Source organism: Purpureocillium takamizusanense, chromosome 1 (assembly GCF_022605165.1).
Source record: "Purpureocillium takamizusanense chromosome 1, complete sequence".
NCBI classification, from domain to species: Eukaryota; Fungi; Ascomycota; class Sordariomycetes; order Hypocreales; family Ophiocordycipitaceae; genus Purpureocillium; species Purpureocillium takamizusanense.
Window position 1 is genome coordinate 5825286 of NC_063068.1, and position 15636 is coordinate 5840921.

The window sequence follows — 15636 nt, forward strand, 5'->3', positions numbered from 1 at the left end:
GGATGGAAAGGCGAACGCGTACCGTCCGCTTTGCGTAAACGACCCTAACTACGTACGTTCATACTCCGGCTGCAGCTTTCGCTACAGCTACAGCTACTACTACTACTACTACTACTCCTACTACTACCGGACAAAGGTGCCGATACGAAACGCTGCCGCCTTGGAGAACCCGAGGATAGATATCGTCATACTAGCGCGCCTGTCTGCGCACCGGCAAAAGGTCCTATTTATACCTATTTATAGTGGGACGAGCAGAGAAACCCCGTTTTTTACCTTGCCGTCACTTATCTGCAACTGCCTGCGTGCAGGAGACGCGACACCGCGGGGGCAAGGATACGAATCGACGACACTGCAGCAGAAGCTTCGTTACCTTGGACCAACGGCAGAACCCACACAGGCCGGACGACGGGAAAGACGAAACAGACAAGGGGGGAACTAGCAGCAGCAGCAGCAGCAGCAGCAGCTCGCATCTCGCATCTTGTCGCGTGCGTGCATCTGTGTGTCTGCGGCGTGCGTCTTGCATCGCGCGCCGGGGCCATCAGACGCTACCTCTTCCGTCTTGGTGCAGCGTCACGTCACCATTCGCGCGCGCGCGCCGACCGACGACCATCGTTGTCAACTACTACTGCTGCTACTACTAGTACTACATACATACGGACAGTGGTGGCAGTACTTGCTACTACTATTTATTACTCCTACTATTACTACCACCACTACTACTGTTTGGCTGTCTGCCTGCCTGCCTGCCTGCCTGCCCTCAGCTCTGGTGGTGGCGACAAACAAAAGCCAACGAAACGAACCCCAAGAGTGGTTCGCGCACGCCCGCATAAAGCCGACGCTGCACTAGAGAAGCATCCCCATCGTCGCCCCATGCATCATCATCCTTGGGTGTGGAGCGACCTATCACTTTACACCATCGACCCAAACACCACCATCTCGAGGTCGAGTCGAGCCCTGGAGCACCGCCGCCCGCGCGCCCGCACGTCGTCAGCCCGCTTATTGTTAGCCCATCGCGGCGACGAAACCCAGTCGACTATCGATTGGGTGTGTGTGCCTGCCGCCGATCAGAGGCGGTAACCGTGATAGTAGTAGCAGCAGCGTTTGCGCCAGCAGCCGTGGGCATCTACTACTACTACTACTACTACTACTACTACTAGACTTGGCTGTCGAGTAACTTGGCAGTTCGTACCAGAGGTGCTTGTTACTGCTGCTTCCAAGTTTTGTTTTTTCTTCTTTTTCTTCTCCGCCTTTGGAAATCGCCCCTTGCCGACGAGTCGATAACGGCGAAGACGGACGATTAAGCCACCGCCCAACGATAGGGCAAACACCACCGAACAACGACAAAGTCCTATCTTACTTAGCTTGACTCATTTTCGACTTTGGGGGAGGAGGCAGCATCAGAGCATAGCCACCACCACCCCCCCCTCTCACCCGTTCTCGGTATCCTTCTTCTCCTCCTCTTCGTCATTCTTGTCCTCTTTTCCTGCCACCGCCGCCGCCTACGCCGCGCGTAAAACCAGACGGACGAGAAAGGCTGCCTGCCTGCCTGCCTGCCGCTTCCTCTTTTTTTTTCCCTGGGCGCATTTCCTGCACAACGACGACGTTCTTGTTGCCCACACCACACACACACACACACACACACACACACACACACACACCGGTCAGGTAGCAACATCGCCGTATTGCAGACGGACAAGGCTCGTACCCGCGCCAGCCTCACCGGCTCTCCCGCCTCCTCTCCATCCACCACCACCACCACCCTTCATCGCCATCGCTCCCCGTCACTCCATTCGCCCATCCGTCCCGCCCGCCCGCGCGCCCGTCTTTTGATCGACCTCAAGTCTCCTCCCCGTCTCCCGCGCCGGCTCTGCGCCACCGACCAACTAAACTGCAACTGCACATCTGCCGTTCCTTAAGAAGGGCGACTCCACCCCAGACCTGTCAACCTCGAAGCGCTTCCCGATCGAGAACCTGGTCCGGTCGGTCCCTTGCGCTGGACACACTGCCGCGTGCATACATACCATACCTACCTACAGTACAATTTGTTGTGCCTGCACATCATCATACATACATACATACAAACCCAGAGCCAACCCGCACTGCCGGAGCTGCCTGCGAACTTCGTCCTCATCGCCCCCCGTCCCTCCCTCCGCATCCGCTTCGGCATCAGAGAGAGCCGCATCGCAATCGTCCTGCCACCGCACGCCCCCCGAGTTACACGCCGCACAGTCGACGTGGCCCATCCAAGGTCCCTCCTGGTGAGTCCGTCCCGAAGCTTTACACGCCACGCCCGCTGGCTCCCTGCCCTGCCGTGCTGCCACAGCCAAACGGCGAGCCAACGCAGATGCCTTCTTTTTCCTTGCCTGCCCTCGCCCCCTTTGCGTGCTCGCTCGCTCGTTTTCTTTGGCTTGCCCGCCTCCTCTGGGGTTACTTGCCTTGCCTTGCCCTGCCCTGCCCTGCACTGCTCTACCCTACTCTGCTCTTCCCTGCGCCTCTCCGCTCTCCTCCCCTCTCCCCCTTCTCCGGGGCGCGCTCGTGGGGACGGACAAGCAAGGCAGTGACTTCAACCCCGTCGTGTCCCGTCCTCACCCGCGTTCGCAACATCTCCGCATCTCTCTCACACACACGCTTCTCCCCCTCTTCCCGCCCGTCTGTGGCGCTAGTGGTGCCTCCTGCAACCCTACCTCCCGTCCGCTACCCATCCGCGTCCATCGCCAGTGGCAGCTCCCCCCCCCCGCCCCCTACCCCTCCCGTCAAGCCAAACCAGCCCGTCCGTCCCCGTCCGTTCGCCCGTCCCCCCAGTGACACACTCTGATGCTTGGCTCCAGGCCCCGTCGCCAGTGGAGTTCCAGTGCGCGAGCGCAGGCAAACGGCCAACAACGCCTAGCGGTGCGACAAGCAAGAGACCCAACGCACGCACGCACCCACGAGCGGCACCCCCGGGCGCCTCCTCCATACCAAGCTGCGAGTCGGCAGCCGCAGAAGTCCATCTTTGCCCCCGTTTCGACGAGCAAGCGACTGCGCAGCCAGCCAGCCAGCCCGCCGCCGCGCTCGTCACCGCTTGGACAGTAACAGTGCCGTACCGCTTGCTAGGACCACCAACCTCGCAGCCGGCCAACCCTGAGGCGCAGGTAGGAGTCGCAAGGCACGTAGGACCCTCTTCATCAGGGCCACCCAGGACCCCCGGCCAAGAAAGTCGCCAACCAGACAGACCGCAACACCAGCCAAGCCAAGCCCAGCCCAGCCCAGCCCAGCCCTCGCGTCGCCGCCCACCCACCGCCCTGCCGTCTTACACGCCAGCGAGTCAACGGCCACACACACACACGCACACGCACACGCACACACACACACCACGTCCAGGACCGACCGCCGGCCAAACCCCTCCGACGTCGCATTCCTCTCTTGCGCCCGCTCGCCCAACCAACCTTCTTCCCCTCTGTTCGCCGTGGATTGTTCGCATCCTCGCGCTGCACCAACGACGAGCAACGACGAGCGCCATTTCCACGACGCGCGCATCTTCTTGATTTCTTTCGTGATTTTTTTTCGGGTTCTCGGCCGAATCGCCCTTTGATGGATAGGAAGTAGCAGCCGCCAGCGCCTTCCTTTGCACCATCTGTCCATCAGCCCACGAGGTGAGTAATGCCTGCGCCGCCGGCGGCAGGTGGGATCCCGTTAATGCCACCTGCACTTTCCCCAAAACTCCGTCCCCATCACCCATCTTTCCGTCGCCTCCGACCGCGCCCGCTTTCCAGATCGCATCCATCCATCCATCCACCCATCTCCCTCTTACTTCGCCGCGTTGCGTACCCTCGACGACCACCGATGGACTAACCCTGGTGCCTGCTACAGACCACTCCGACCGAGCCTCTTCGCACCCGCCTCGACCTAAGAGCGGCGGATTGCGCCAAGGACTGCGCGAACCTAAACCTGCGATCAGGCAGAAACCTCCCGCCGCCGCCGACCGCAACTTCCACCGCCACCACCTCGTTGCGAGGCCGCCCCCCGGCAATAGGCGCTCCAAGAGCCGACTCTGCCGTCATGGCCCAGCACGGGTTCCATCAGTTTGGCAACGCCAACGCGGCCAACATCGACCCCAACGACCTCGCCATGAACAGTGGCTACCCCCCTTCCTTCTCCAACAATAACAACTTCAACTCCAACTCCGCCAATGCTCCCAATGGCTTCTCGAGCGGCTCCGCCATTTTTGGTGATGATGAGCTGCTCGACGGCCTCGCCAGCCCCTCCGACGGCCAAGGGGGTATGCACGGCCAGGGCGGCCAGGACTTCCCCGGCATGAACATGGCTTTCTCCCAGGGCGCCTTCCAGTCACACAGGGGATCGGGTCTGCAGATTGACCCCAACCATATCAACGGCTTCTCCAACACGCCCGATGGCGACCCGATCCAGAGCCCGTACGCGGCCGGCTTCAACGCGCAATTCCGACAGATGCAGGGCAGCCACGCCCTCGGTACCTCGCTTCACTCCCCCCTGTCCTATTCGGGGTCTCCGCTGGCCGGAGGAGAGATGGCCGATGGCAGCGATCCGAACTTCCTCAATGCCAAGGCGAGAGCCCGCATGTCCGCGCAGCAGATGCAGCGCAAGGCATCCAACAACCGCAACCCGATGACGCCCAAGACCACCAGCATGCACAGCATCCCTATTGGCTCCCAAGACTCCCCGGGCTTCGGCGCCCAGCCCATGCGCCATTCGGCCAGCCATGACAAATCCCCGTCTGGTCAGTGGGTGAACACGCCAACCGGCAGCATTCCCGCGTCTTATAACTCCGGCTTCTCTTCCCCGATGCAGCAGGGCATGGTTCCCCTCAATGAAGTCATGCTAAAGGGTGGCACATCCATGCCAGCCAAGCTTGGCGTCCCAGGTGCCGCGGTCTCGACCCAGGAGATGAAGCGGAAGCGCCGACGCGAATCCCACAACCTTGTCGAGCGTCGCCGTCGCGATAACATCAACGAAAGAATCCAGGACCTCAGCAAGCTCGTCCCTTCGCACCGGCTCGAGGATGACAAGATTCGGAAGCTTATCCAGAACGGCACGCCGCTTTCTCCCACCCTCGCCGGCATCTCCAGTCCCACACAGGCCACGTCCAGTCTTGCCGGTCCCGGAGCGCGACGTGCCGCCGGGGGCAACGCTGGCAATATCACCACCGGCCTGCCCATCGAGGACAAGGACAAGGGCCCCAACAAGGGCGACATCCTCAACGGTGCCGTCAGCTGGACCCGTGACCTGATGTGGATGCTGCACCTCAAGCTTCAACAGCAAGAGGAGCTGATGAACACCATTGCCGAACTCGGTGGCCACTTTCCGTTCGAGCTTACCGAAGACGAGAGGCGCATGCAGTCTGAGCTCATGGACGCCATCACCAGGAACGAGAGCGGCACCTTCTCGTACTCGCGTACGGCAGGATCTGGCCTCCGCGTCCCCAACCACACAGACTACCGAGGTGACCCCATGAACAGCCTGACAGCAAACATGGATTCTATTGGCCTAACGCCCGAAGATAACGGCAACATAGCCCTGGGTGGGGATATAGGAGATACGGCGCAGTTCTGGCACGACCCCGATGACGACGGCAGCGGCAACGCCTCCCTCAACTTCAAGGAAGAGGACGAATACGAGATGGACATGACTCACTAGTCTTGCTGTCTTGATGTGTCGATTTGGCGATGCACCATTGCCGTGCTCATTTTCCCATTGCGTTGCGATGCTCTCTTCATCCCTACTATTTCGGAGCGCTGGCCTTCCTGGCTCGTCTTTGTTGATTTCTTTCTACTTATATCCTGGTATCGGTTGGGACAAGGTTTTCTCTTTCCTATTTTTGCATGCGGGATATCCCTACCCTGCCCGGCGGCGTTGAGGGTCATTTAGAGCTTGGCGACTGGTGGCCCTGCTGATTTCATGGAGTGTGTTACTGGAGCGGGCATGGACATCGGGCATGGGTTACTATATACAAGGGGTCTCATCTATACAGCGGCGGATATATCTTTGCTACCGGTTTGCATGGCTTTTTTCCCCTCTTCTTTCTTCTTATTTTCCTTCTCTTTCCTGCGTCTGCGCGCTGGCTACTGCCTGCCTGCCTGTCTTTGCTGGGGGAGAGGTGGATGGTCTGGAGAGCTGGCCGTTGACGGCCGCGTTTCAGCTAGTCGCTGGCGCCCTATGACACCACCGAGTTGTCGGATGTGTTGGGATACAGGAACGATCACCTACTGGCTATCTTCGGGACTTTGCTGTTGCGAACTCTTGTTGGGGCACTCGACCGCTGGTGTTTGTCTGTACTTTCTGCTATTGGTATTGCTCTTTTAATTGACTGCTACCATTAATTTATTCCCAACTCTAATGATGGCAAACGGACCCTGTATCTTGCATGTGATGATGATTGGATAGCGCTCGTCGTGGTGAGAAGTGTGTGTACGAATGCGCTCTCGGGCATCTGCTCAGTCCCTCCCTATCAGGTAGGGAGGGGCGCGTACTGTAGAAAGCACGAGACTGGAGGGTACTCTCGGCAGTATCTCTGTCCGGTTGTCTACTGCTCCAGTACTAGATACGGGCCCCATTGGGTGTGATCCCATCTTCGAGGCATCGGCTAACGAACGGGCCATGCAGCACCAACAAAATTTCCGGTTGCCTACTGCTCCGGTACTAGATACGCGGGACGCGGCAGCAAGATGACGCCCCGATGCGTCTCGGCTCCCAACCCCGGTTCCCCATGACAACGCTCGCCCGCCTCGCCGCGGCCCTTTTATCATTTTATTATTCGCCATGACGCGTGCCGCAGCTGCATTGTGAGCCGTCATCTCAAGTGGCAAGTCTGTATCTGTATGTGTGTGTGTATACACATATGTGTGTGTGTGTGTGCGCGCGCGCGCGCGAGTTTCCCCTGCGGAGTGGCGTGTGGCGTGACATCGGACCGCCCGTCACTTCGGGTGGTTCACCAATGCCGCGTGCAGAGCAGGTACTCGGACATGGCGGTGAGGAGGTTCCACGTCTCCTTGCGCTTCATGTCCTCCTGGAGGGCGATGCGCTCGAGGGCGCAGTGGCCGTCAAAGTACTTGCACATGAGCTGCCAGGCGGAGCGGACCTTTTCGTCGCGCAGGCGGTGCGCGACGGCGGACAGGTAGCGCGACTCCTTGCCCGTGGCCTTCTTGGCGTCGAGGATGATGTGCGGCGTGATGCCCGCGAGGTGGAGGGCGTCGTTGGTCGAGGGGCGGGCCGTGGCCACGGGGACCGTCTTGCGCGCGTGCGCCGTGGCCTTGTCGGCGGCGTCGCGGGTGGCCTTGAGGGCAATGCGCTCGAGGCGGGCCATCTCGGCGGCGTGCTCGGCCGTCGGGCGGGCGGCCGAGGTGGAGCTCGTCATGCCTGCTTCGTCCGGAAGCGTCTCGGCGGGCGGAGCCGTGGCGGAGCCGTTGGGCGGCGTAGACGGGCCGGTCGCTCCGTTACTGTTGCCCTCGTCCTGGGCGCGGGCCTCCTCGGCGGAGGCGGCCAACTCCTCAGCCTCGATCTCGTAGTCGACCTCGTAGAGGATCTCGGGCCAGACCACGACGTAGGCAAAGGTGCACAGCTGGGTGACCCAGCCGCCCCGCATGAGCCACGCCAGCATGCGGAGGTAGAGCGGGCGATAGGCCTTGCTGGAGCAGAACGTCTTATACGGCTTGGGGCACATGGAAAGCTCGGCCAGGAAGTTGGGCAGCGGCGGGGCGATGGGAAAGGCGCGCTGCCAATCCTGCGACGCCTCGGGGAGGCGCGACAGGTCGCAGTTGGGTGACACGACGTACACATCGCGGGCGTGGAGGGGCGGGATCGCGATGGCACGGCGCCAAAAGATGAAATGCTGGGCGTACTTGCGAACCTGGCCCAGGGTAAGAACGCTGTTGGTCTGCCCGACTTGGTAAAAGCTGCGAGAGGCGGCATGTCAGCGTTGGTCCGAGGTGGAAACAGCTCCGGGAGGAACAATGGATGGGGTGAACGCACGACATGGTCGGCTTGGCAAGCCGAACGAACTCTATCATGGAGAGGGTGGTCGGATCTCTGTCGGTCTGAAGCTCCGAGATGATCTTCTTTTCGTCGTCCATGAGCAACAGGGCAAAGTTGCGGTCGAGAAAGCCGGGCTCCTCGAGGGCATCCTGGCTCAGGAAGGCATTCGCCGTGGTGAGCCAGAGGCCCCGCTGGACGCCCTCATGCTCGTTCGGGAGGTCAGACACGTAGAATGGTGCAGGGACCTGGACCGAAGGCGACAGCACGCCGGCAGCCGTGTCCAGGTGAAGAGTGGCGATTCTGTTCTGCGAGACGGCCTCATAGATATCGTGGACCGATGCGGCCAGCGACGACGTTTGAAGCAGCTCTTTCCACAGCACGCTCATTTTCTTTTCTGTAGACTTGCGCGTCAGTTTGCAAAAAACAGCAAGACTCGGGAGGGACAAACTGACTGTCTTCCCGTGCCTTGTCCTTTGCGGCGAGTATCCGCTTCGACTCCTTCCAGATAAAGTCGCTATGCTGCTGGCTGTACTTGTAGGCCTTGTTGACCTTCTTCACAATGTTGCTATACAGGCTGTCGACGAGCTCTCGGACCTCATGCCTCTTCGGATTCAAGATGAAGACGAGGCTAAACATGGTCATGGAGCTTCGCTTCTCGTCATCGGCGTCTTCCTTCTTGCCGTCCTTGTCCTTGGCAGCAACAGCCTCGGGACGAGGCGGGGGAGGCGGGGGAGGCTCCGTCTCGTGGGGGGCAATGTTGTCGTCAGCTATCCGCGAGCTGGCAGAGCGGGCGCCCGCCTTGTCGGCCTTCTTCGGCTTCTTCCATTTGCCGTTTTCCGGCACATGAATGGGATAGGAGATGCATAGTAGCGGATCGAGTGAAAGCTGGAAGAGCTTCTTGTGGTAGGGGCGTGCCGGTGTCAGAATACCAGCCAGGTCGCGAATGGGAAACCCAGCCACGTGCTCCCAGGGGACGATTTGCGTGCCGGACTCGGTCATGAGGTGGTCATCGTGATGACGGTGCTGGGCGGAGGCGGTCCCGACGTCGCTCTCCCTGCGCGTGTGGACGGATAGGCGTTCCAAAAGGAGGTCCTCGGCGTCATGCACCGTCTCGGCAGATTCCGCGGCGCTGGAAACGGGCGGCTGAACGTTGGGTGGGTAGTGAAAGACAAAAGCCGGGCCGTCGCGAGAGCGGTTGATGACGAGGGCGACGGCCAGGAAGTTGTCGGAGTTGATGCAGGTCATGGCCGCGGTAGGACGTCAGAGGCGGCGAGCATGGCACTGGCGGCCGACTACGGTACGCGCGGCATGGCCGGGGCCGGTGGCAGGTCCGGTATCGAATGGACACGGAGCTGGGGAGCGGCCGAGATCAAGCTGGCAATGCCGCCGAGGTGGGGCAGCCGGGGGGTGGTGGTGGTGACGAGTGAGGTTGGAGTTTGGAGGGTTTGGCCGGGATGAGTTCGGCTGAGGTGTCTTGAGCTCCGTGGCGGGCGGGACGGTGGTAGTGGACGGTGGGAGCTGTGCGTTACATCGGATCGGTGCTCGAGGGGACCCACTAAGGTACCTAGAGCACAGCCGAACAGCAGTGGCATGCATTAGTACCTGACCTGGTAGGTACCCTTAGAGTGCACCTCACTGGTAAACTGGAATCATTATAGGGGCCCTGACAGTGGAGGCTCCTAGCGGGGTGCAGAGGGGGGTCCTGGAAGTCCAGCGCCCGTGACCATCGTCAGGGCCGCATCTATAGATTCATTGCAGGCTCCAAGTCCGCGCCTAGTAAGGGACCGCGGCCCAACGTCGGCGAGGGATTTTGAACGACCGGCAGTCCATGAAGCGCCCCGGAGGCTGTCCTGTCCGTCCATTGTGACCTTGGGTCACGCTGAGAGGGCGCCGAGACGCCGCCACTGGCGAGCGAGTCACGGGGCTCACGTCAACCATCAGCTGCCCTGCCCTTAGCACGCATACAGCATACCTACTAAGGTAGGTGGAGGTAGTTAGGTTGTGCCCCGGCTGTCGCGCCCGGGTGCCGCCGATGTCGCCGAGGCTGCGTTGCAGCCGCATCGCATCGCATCCCAGCTGTGCTCACGCGAACATGTGCTGCCGTCTGCAATGTATAGCCAAGCGCACAGTTTGTCGGGTCCAATTCGTGCCTGCGCCTGCACCTGTGCGGCAACAGATGTGATGTGACCCTGGACGGGACGTGGAGGCGATTCCGTCTGCGTTGGACAAGCATGTCTCGACCCCCTTTTGATCAGGCACCCTAACGTTAGTTACTTCGTACTAGTACGATAGACAATACGGTGCCCAAGTTTGCTCGTAATACAGACTTGTGCCTACCTCCTATCTCCAGTACTCTGGTACGGGCGAAGGTGCCCTGCTAACCACAGGGCTGGCCGTATTGAGAGGATCCAACCTCAGCGCCAGTCGGGCAGCCCTTGCCGAGACTGGGTTAGCGCGCGCCAACGTGAGTGAGCCCGAGTCTGGTACGAAGTGGTAGGTCTGGATGGATCAATGCCCTGGAGCGTCTCGACCGCCCAAAAGCCCCCCCGAGGCAAATTTCCATACGTTCCAAATGGCGCTGTTGGCGGCCCTTAACATGTCGCGGCGCCCGCAATTCGACGCCACTGTGCCTGGCGGTTCAGCGTCCCCGCCCTGCGGCCCCTTTCCGAGCCGCCAGGGCGACGCCGCTCACTCGCAGCCCCCTCCCCCCATCTGCCCCAGCCAGTCGAGTGGGTTGGCTTCCAGCTTCAGCGCAGAGAGCGAGCGAGGCAAAGGAAAGTTGACGGGCTGTCATGGAGAGTCAAGCACCAACAACCAACCAACAACTGGCTGAGCGGGCTGCGTCTGCCCCTCCTGATCGCCCCTCCCCCTTTTGGGAGCGAGCCGAACGCGTCGCTGCCCAGGAGGCCCCCGTGGTGGCGGACAAAAAAGAACGGGACAGTAATGGCAGCTAATGGTATGGACACTCGGCAGCTGCAGCCGGGCCCGTAATAATTTGCAAAGGAACCCAACGAAAAAAAATGTGGCATCTTCCGTGCAACGCAGAGCGACCGGTAGGTACGGCTTCTGTCCCATGTCCAGCCAGAGAGGCAATGTCCACACCACCCTCCCCCTCCCAGGCAGGCAGGCAGGCAGACAGGGTCACTCCTTCCTTATGCCAAATAGTGGCCACAGCGTCTTTCACATGGCCTCTCTGCCTCGTTTGACTGGCCCACCCACTCCCTTCCTCCCCTTCGCCGCCCGTGAAACTTCCCAACTCCCCCCTCTTTGACTACTGCTTGGAACGGCAACAGGTCGTGTGCTTGTCTCCAACGTCAACCCGCCGTCTTTGCTGTCGCCTCGGCTCCTGGCTAACGCACTGGTCGCCAGTAAACGGCGTCGCCTGCAGCCCTCTGTCACGCGCCACCTCGTCGATCGCGCTCGTTGCTCGCCTCGACTGCTATCCACGGGGCCTCTCATCAGGAAATGCCCAATTCGTGAATTATTCTTCTCGTTTGGATTCTCGATTCTTCTCTTAACCCAACTCATTTCCTCTCACAACCCACTGCTACGTCGCCCGAAATGTCGCCCGCCGCCGCCATCGCCAACGGCGAGCACGGACACGTGCGCTTCATCCCCCAGACGTACGACAACACCGACTCGCGCCGCTCCGCCCTCAAGCTCATTCTCACTCTCATGCCTCACTGGGCTGCCGATGAGGCCCACATTGACCTTGTCCGCTTCACCGATGGCATCACCAACACGCTGCTAAAGGCCGTCAACCGTCGCCCTGGCCAGTCCAAGGCAGACATGGACCGCGACGCCATCCTTTTGCGGGCCTATGGCAACGGCACCGACGTGCTCATTGACCGTGAGCGCGAGGCCGCTAATCATGAGCTGCTTATGCGCTACAACCTCGCCCCTGAGCTGCTGGCCCGCTTCGCAAACGGCATGCTTTACCGCTTCATTCCCGGGGCCGTCGCACAGCCCAAAGACCTGGCCAACCCCGACATTCTTTCCGCCGTGGCGAGGAGGCTCGCCCAGTGGCACGCGACTGTCCCCTGCCTTCCAGGCTCGGGCGTCAAGTCTGACAACTCTAGCACCGGTGCCGCCAATGGCGACGATGAACGTGCCAAGATCATCAATGCCGCTCCTGGCAAGCCGTTCCCCAATGTCTGGACGACCATGCAGAAGTGGATCTTGGCGCTTCCGACCGATACGCAGCAGCAGAGAGAGCGCCGTGATCGTCTGCAAAGTGAGCTCGAGGGCATGATTCAGAAGCTGAGCCAGCGTCCAGGCCTCGGCGACAACGGGGTAAGACATCGCTGCAGCATCCCCTGCGCGCCTGCCAAGTATACTGTCGCTAACGAGATGCTATCTACCTCATAGCTGGTCTTTGCTCACTGCGACCTCCTCAGTGCCAACGTCATCATCCACCGCCAGGGTAATGCCGCTACGACGGTGAGCTTCATCGACTACGAATATGGCACCCCATCACCCGTGGCCTTCGACGTCGCAAACCATTTCGCGGAATGGGCCGGCTATGACTGCGACTACGCTGCGGTCCCCACACGGGCTCAGCGGCTGGCCTTTGTCCGCGAATACATCAAGGCGTATGCCAAGCTGTCTGGCACCGCCATGGATGAGGAGGAGGAGACGCAGAAGCTGATGGATGAGGTGGACGAGTTCCGTGGGGTCCCGGGTTTCTATTGGGGCATCTGGTCTCTGATCCAGGCCACCATCTCACACATTGACTTTGACTACGCCTCGTACGCTGAGGAGCGGCTGGGCGAGTATTGGGCGTACAAGGCCGAGGTGGATGGCAGCCGCGAAGCATCCGGCAAGGAAATGCCGCTCCGGGAGAAGACGTGGTCAAGCCGCGAATGAAGCAGGCCAAGCAAGAACAGGGGGAGACAACGGGGGCGCTTCATCATCACCACCACTACGTCCGGCGCTAGTATGCGGAATCGCGACGCCGCCCAGCTTATCATTCCGCGGAGCGAAGAGCGAGCTGGAGAGGCATCGCGCTCGCCGGCGACGCAAGACGATGACCTAGGCCCGATTGCGGAGCAGCACTCGCCGGCAAGGCTCCGAATGGGGTACGAGCAGCGATGAGCGCGCTCGGTACAACGTAACGACACAAGAGACGGTTGATACGCAAAAGCTAGATCGGGGAATGGGCCAGAAGACGTGGCAGCCATTCAACATAGCGCTCCTGGGATATAACACTGGTGGTACTACTTATCATGTACCCGAGTCGCAGTAGGACCATTAACTCAGTACTCGTACGACAGCAGAGCAACTTAATACACATGACACTTTATAAGTCGCGGCTGGGTCCCTCTTCCCTCTTCCCTATCAGCTCTTCACTTGCACCCTGCGAGTAGCGAGTAGACTAGGTACAAATGCAGGAGCCAGCGCATGGCAGAAGGCCCCGGTCGGGCGCTGATGATTCTATTGATGGTGGTGTCGGCCGAAAGAAAATGGACGCGGCTGACGTCGACGGTCCAGGTTGGGCACTTGCCACACCACCACCAGCAACGTACGAAGTACAAGACGTAGGAAGGTTTGTGCTATGCTATATACATATGATGCATGCATGACTGACTGTCTTGGGCGTATGGCGGACCGCCTCGGCTGGAGGGACGCGACTCAATGCCCCTCCAAGACTTTGTACAGTACGGTACGATGAAAGCACGGCGGCGAGCGGAACCCCCCCTTCGTCGCAGACCAACAGGCGTCGGTCAGAGAACATGAGTGGACGGAGTTACTATGCGATGGTGTGACAGGTGACGCAGCGCCTGGCATGAGGGCTCGCCGGGTTGGTTCGGGAAGCGTCATGGCGGCCCAGCTGGGGGACAGTGGGAATGACGCAGACACCAAGAGAGCACGCACACCAAGGGAGCACACACGACGTCGAAGGAGCAGAATCGGGACGAAGGAGGGAGGGATGGATGGATGGCTGGGCATCGGCGCCGGTGCAGCAGAGAAGACGCACGCAGGCATATGCGGAGAGGCGAGGTGCGGCGCGGGAGCGGGCGCCGGTGGGATGCGGTGCGGTGCGGCGCGGCGCGGTGCGATTCGGTTCGGTTCGGTGCGGTGGTTATGGCATACAGATTTGTTACTTGCGACTGTACTACGGACTGCCACGCATGTACGAGCCACGAAGCATCCAAGGCGGTGGCGGCGGCGGCGGCGGCGGCGGCGGGCTAGAGCTGAGGCACGGCGAGCCCAGCCAGCCAGCGTCCTTTTCTCTCTGGCGGTGCACGACACGGGGCCGCGTCTTGCGTGGACAGCAGCAGGAAGCAGCGCATGAGCAGGTAGGCAGGCAGGTAGCAAGCAGGGGGGCTCAGGCAGGGCTCAGGCTGAAGGAGGCGTGGGGGGCGAGCTGACGCTGATTGGGGACATGCGGAGGCAGCACGTTGTGTGGCTTCTTCGCGATGCAGGTTTCGGCTCGCCGTGGATTGCGCGAGCCAGAGAGAGAGAGAGAGTGCGTCGAGTCGAGGAAGCATGATGAGCTCATCCGGCATGTCATGCCATGGGGGGGGGGGTCCAGTCGGTCGGTTGGTCGGACGGATGGACGAGGGGGCACGCACGGGAGCGGGCGCGAGCATCATGGCTAGCAAAAAGCATGGCACAAGGCAAGGCGGGGGAGGTGAGGCGAGGCGAGGCGAGGCTAGGGTATGGGCATGAGTGAGCATGAGTGAGCATGAGCACATAAACATGAGCATGAGCATGAGCATGAGCATGGCATGGTCATGGTCACGGATGATCGCGGTCATGGATGGGCATGGCCATGGGTGCCCGGGCGGGCGAGGCATGGCCAAGAACGAGGGCCAGACGGCGAGTGATGAGAGATGCAATGCAGTGGCCTCGAGCTACTAACCATGCTTGCCATGTACTGTATGTGTTCGTACCACCTTCCCTTCCCTTCCCTCCATTTTCCCATTTTCCTTGCCGGGGAACCCCACCCCTCTTCCCCCCCCCCCCGACGCCTGTTATTTAGGGCACGACCTGCGCGCCTCCGAGTGCGGTCTGCTACAAGCTGTCGGCTTGGTGGCTGGCAGCCGCACACTGTGTCCACACAGTCACTTTCCCTGCGGCTGTACGGTGCGAAGGGAACCTGAAACGTGCCACCCGTCCGTACCTGCCGAGATGTCTGCATCACCTGGCTAATCACAGCCGCCGGCGCGGCCCCACTACAGACCAGACAGAGAGACAGCCCGTCGTCGGCAAGGCAAGCAAGGCGAGGCAAGGCAAGGCAAGGCAGGAAGGCAGGCGCAGGCCTGAGGAATCTCGACCAAAAAGGCCCAGAAAAATTAAAATTCTGGCCGTCGCAGAGTGGACAACAGACAGACAGACTGGGAGGCAGCGGACGGGGGACAGCGGGCCTTGGGGCAAGGCAGGTAACCTACCTATCTGCCTGCGCAGCAGACGGGCACGGCGCATCAGCAGTAGACGAGGAGGACTCACCTCGACGATGCGTCCACCTGTGCCCGCCTTGAAAATACGAAGCAGCTCGGGGTGAAGAGTTTATTGACACCAAGGCACTGTGCCTAGGTAGGTAGTTGGTACCTTGTCCAGGCTCTAATCGCCTAGGTAAATTTAGTACCCAAGGTACCTAGGTGACCTGCTCAAACAGCTCTTGCCCTGGATGCCATGCCATGTCTG

At 60.7% G+C, this 15636-nt stretch overlaps 3 protein-coding genes across 3 annotated transcripts; 2 read left to right on the forward strand and 1 right to left on the reverse strand.

Moving 5' to 3' along the window:
* The first annotated feature begins 1632 nt into the window (after positions 1–1632).
* Positions 1633–6345, forward strand: JDV02_001759 (uncharacterized protein). The gene is made up of 3 exons (XM_047982719.1): positions 1633–2258; positions 2829–3632; positions 3850–6345. Exon 3 carries the CDS (start codon positions 4039–4041, stop codon positions 5650–5652), a length of 1614 nt encoding a protein of 537 aa, XP_047838685.1. The 5' UTR covers positions 1633–2258; positions 2829–3632; positions 3850–4038; the 3' UTR covers positions 5653–6345.
* Positions 6136–9428, reverse strand: npr3 (Nitrogen permease regulator 3). Its single transcript, XM_047982720.1, has 3 exons — positions 8439–9428; positions 7984–8380; positions 6136–7907 (listed from the first exon to the last, which is right to left on the reverse strand). Exons 1-3 carry the CDS (start codon positions 9229–9231, stop codon positions 6944–6946), a joined length of 2154 nt encoding a protein of 717 aa, XP_047838686.1. The 5' UTR covers positions 9232–9428; the 3' UTR covers positions 6136–6943.
* Positions 9429–11104: 1676 nt separating this feature from the next.
* JDV02_001761 (Ethanolamine kinase) lies at positions 11105–13297 on the forward strand. Its single transcript, XM_047982721.1, has 2 exons — positions 11105–12279; positions 12355–13297. Exons 1-2 carry the CDS (start codon positions 11548–11550, stop codon positions 12850–12852), a joined length of 1230 nt encoding a protein of 409 aa, XP_047838687.1. The 5' UTR covers positions 11105–11547; the 3' UTR covers positions 12853–13297.
* Positions 13298–15636: the final 2339 nt, after the last annotated feature.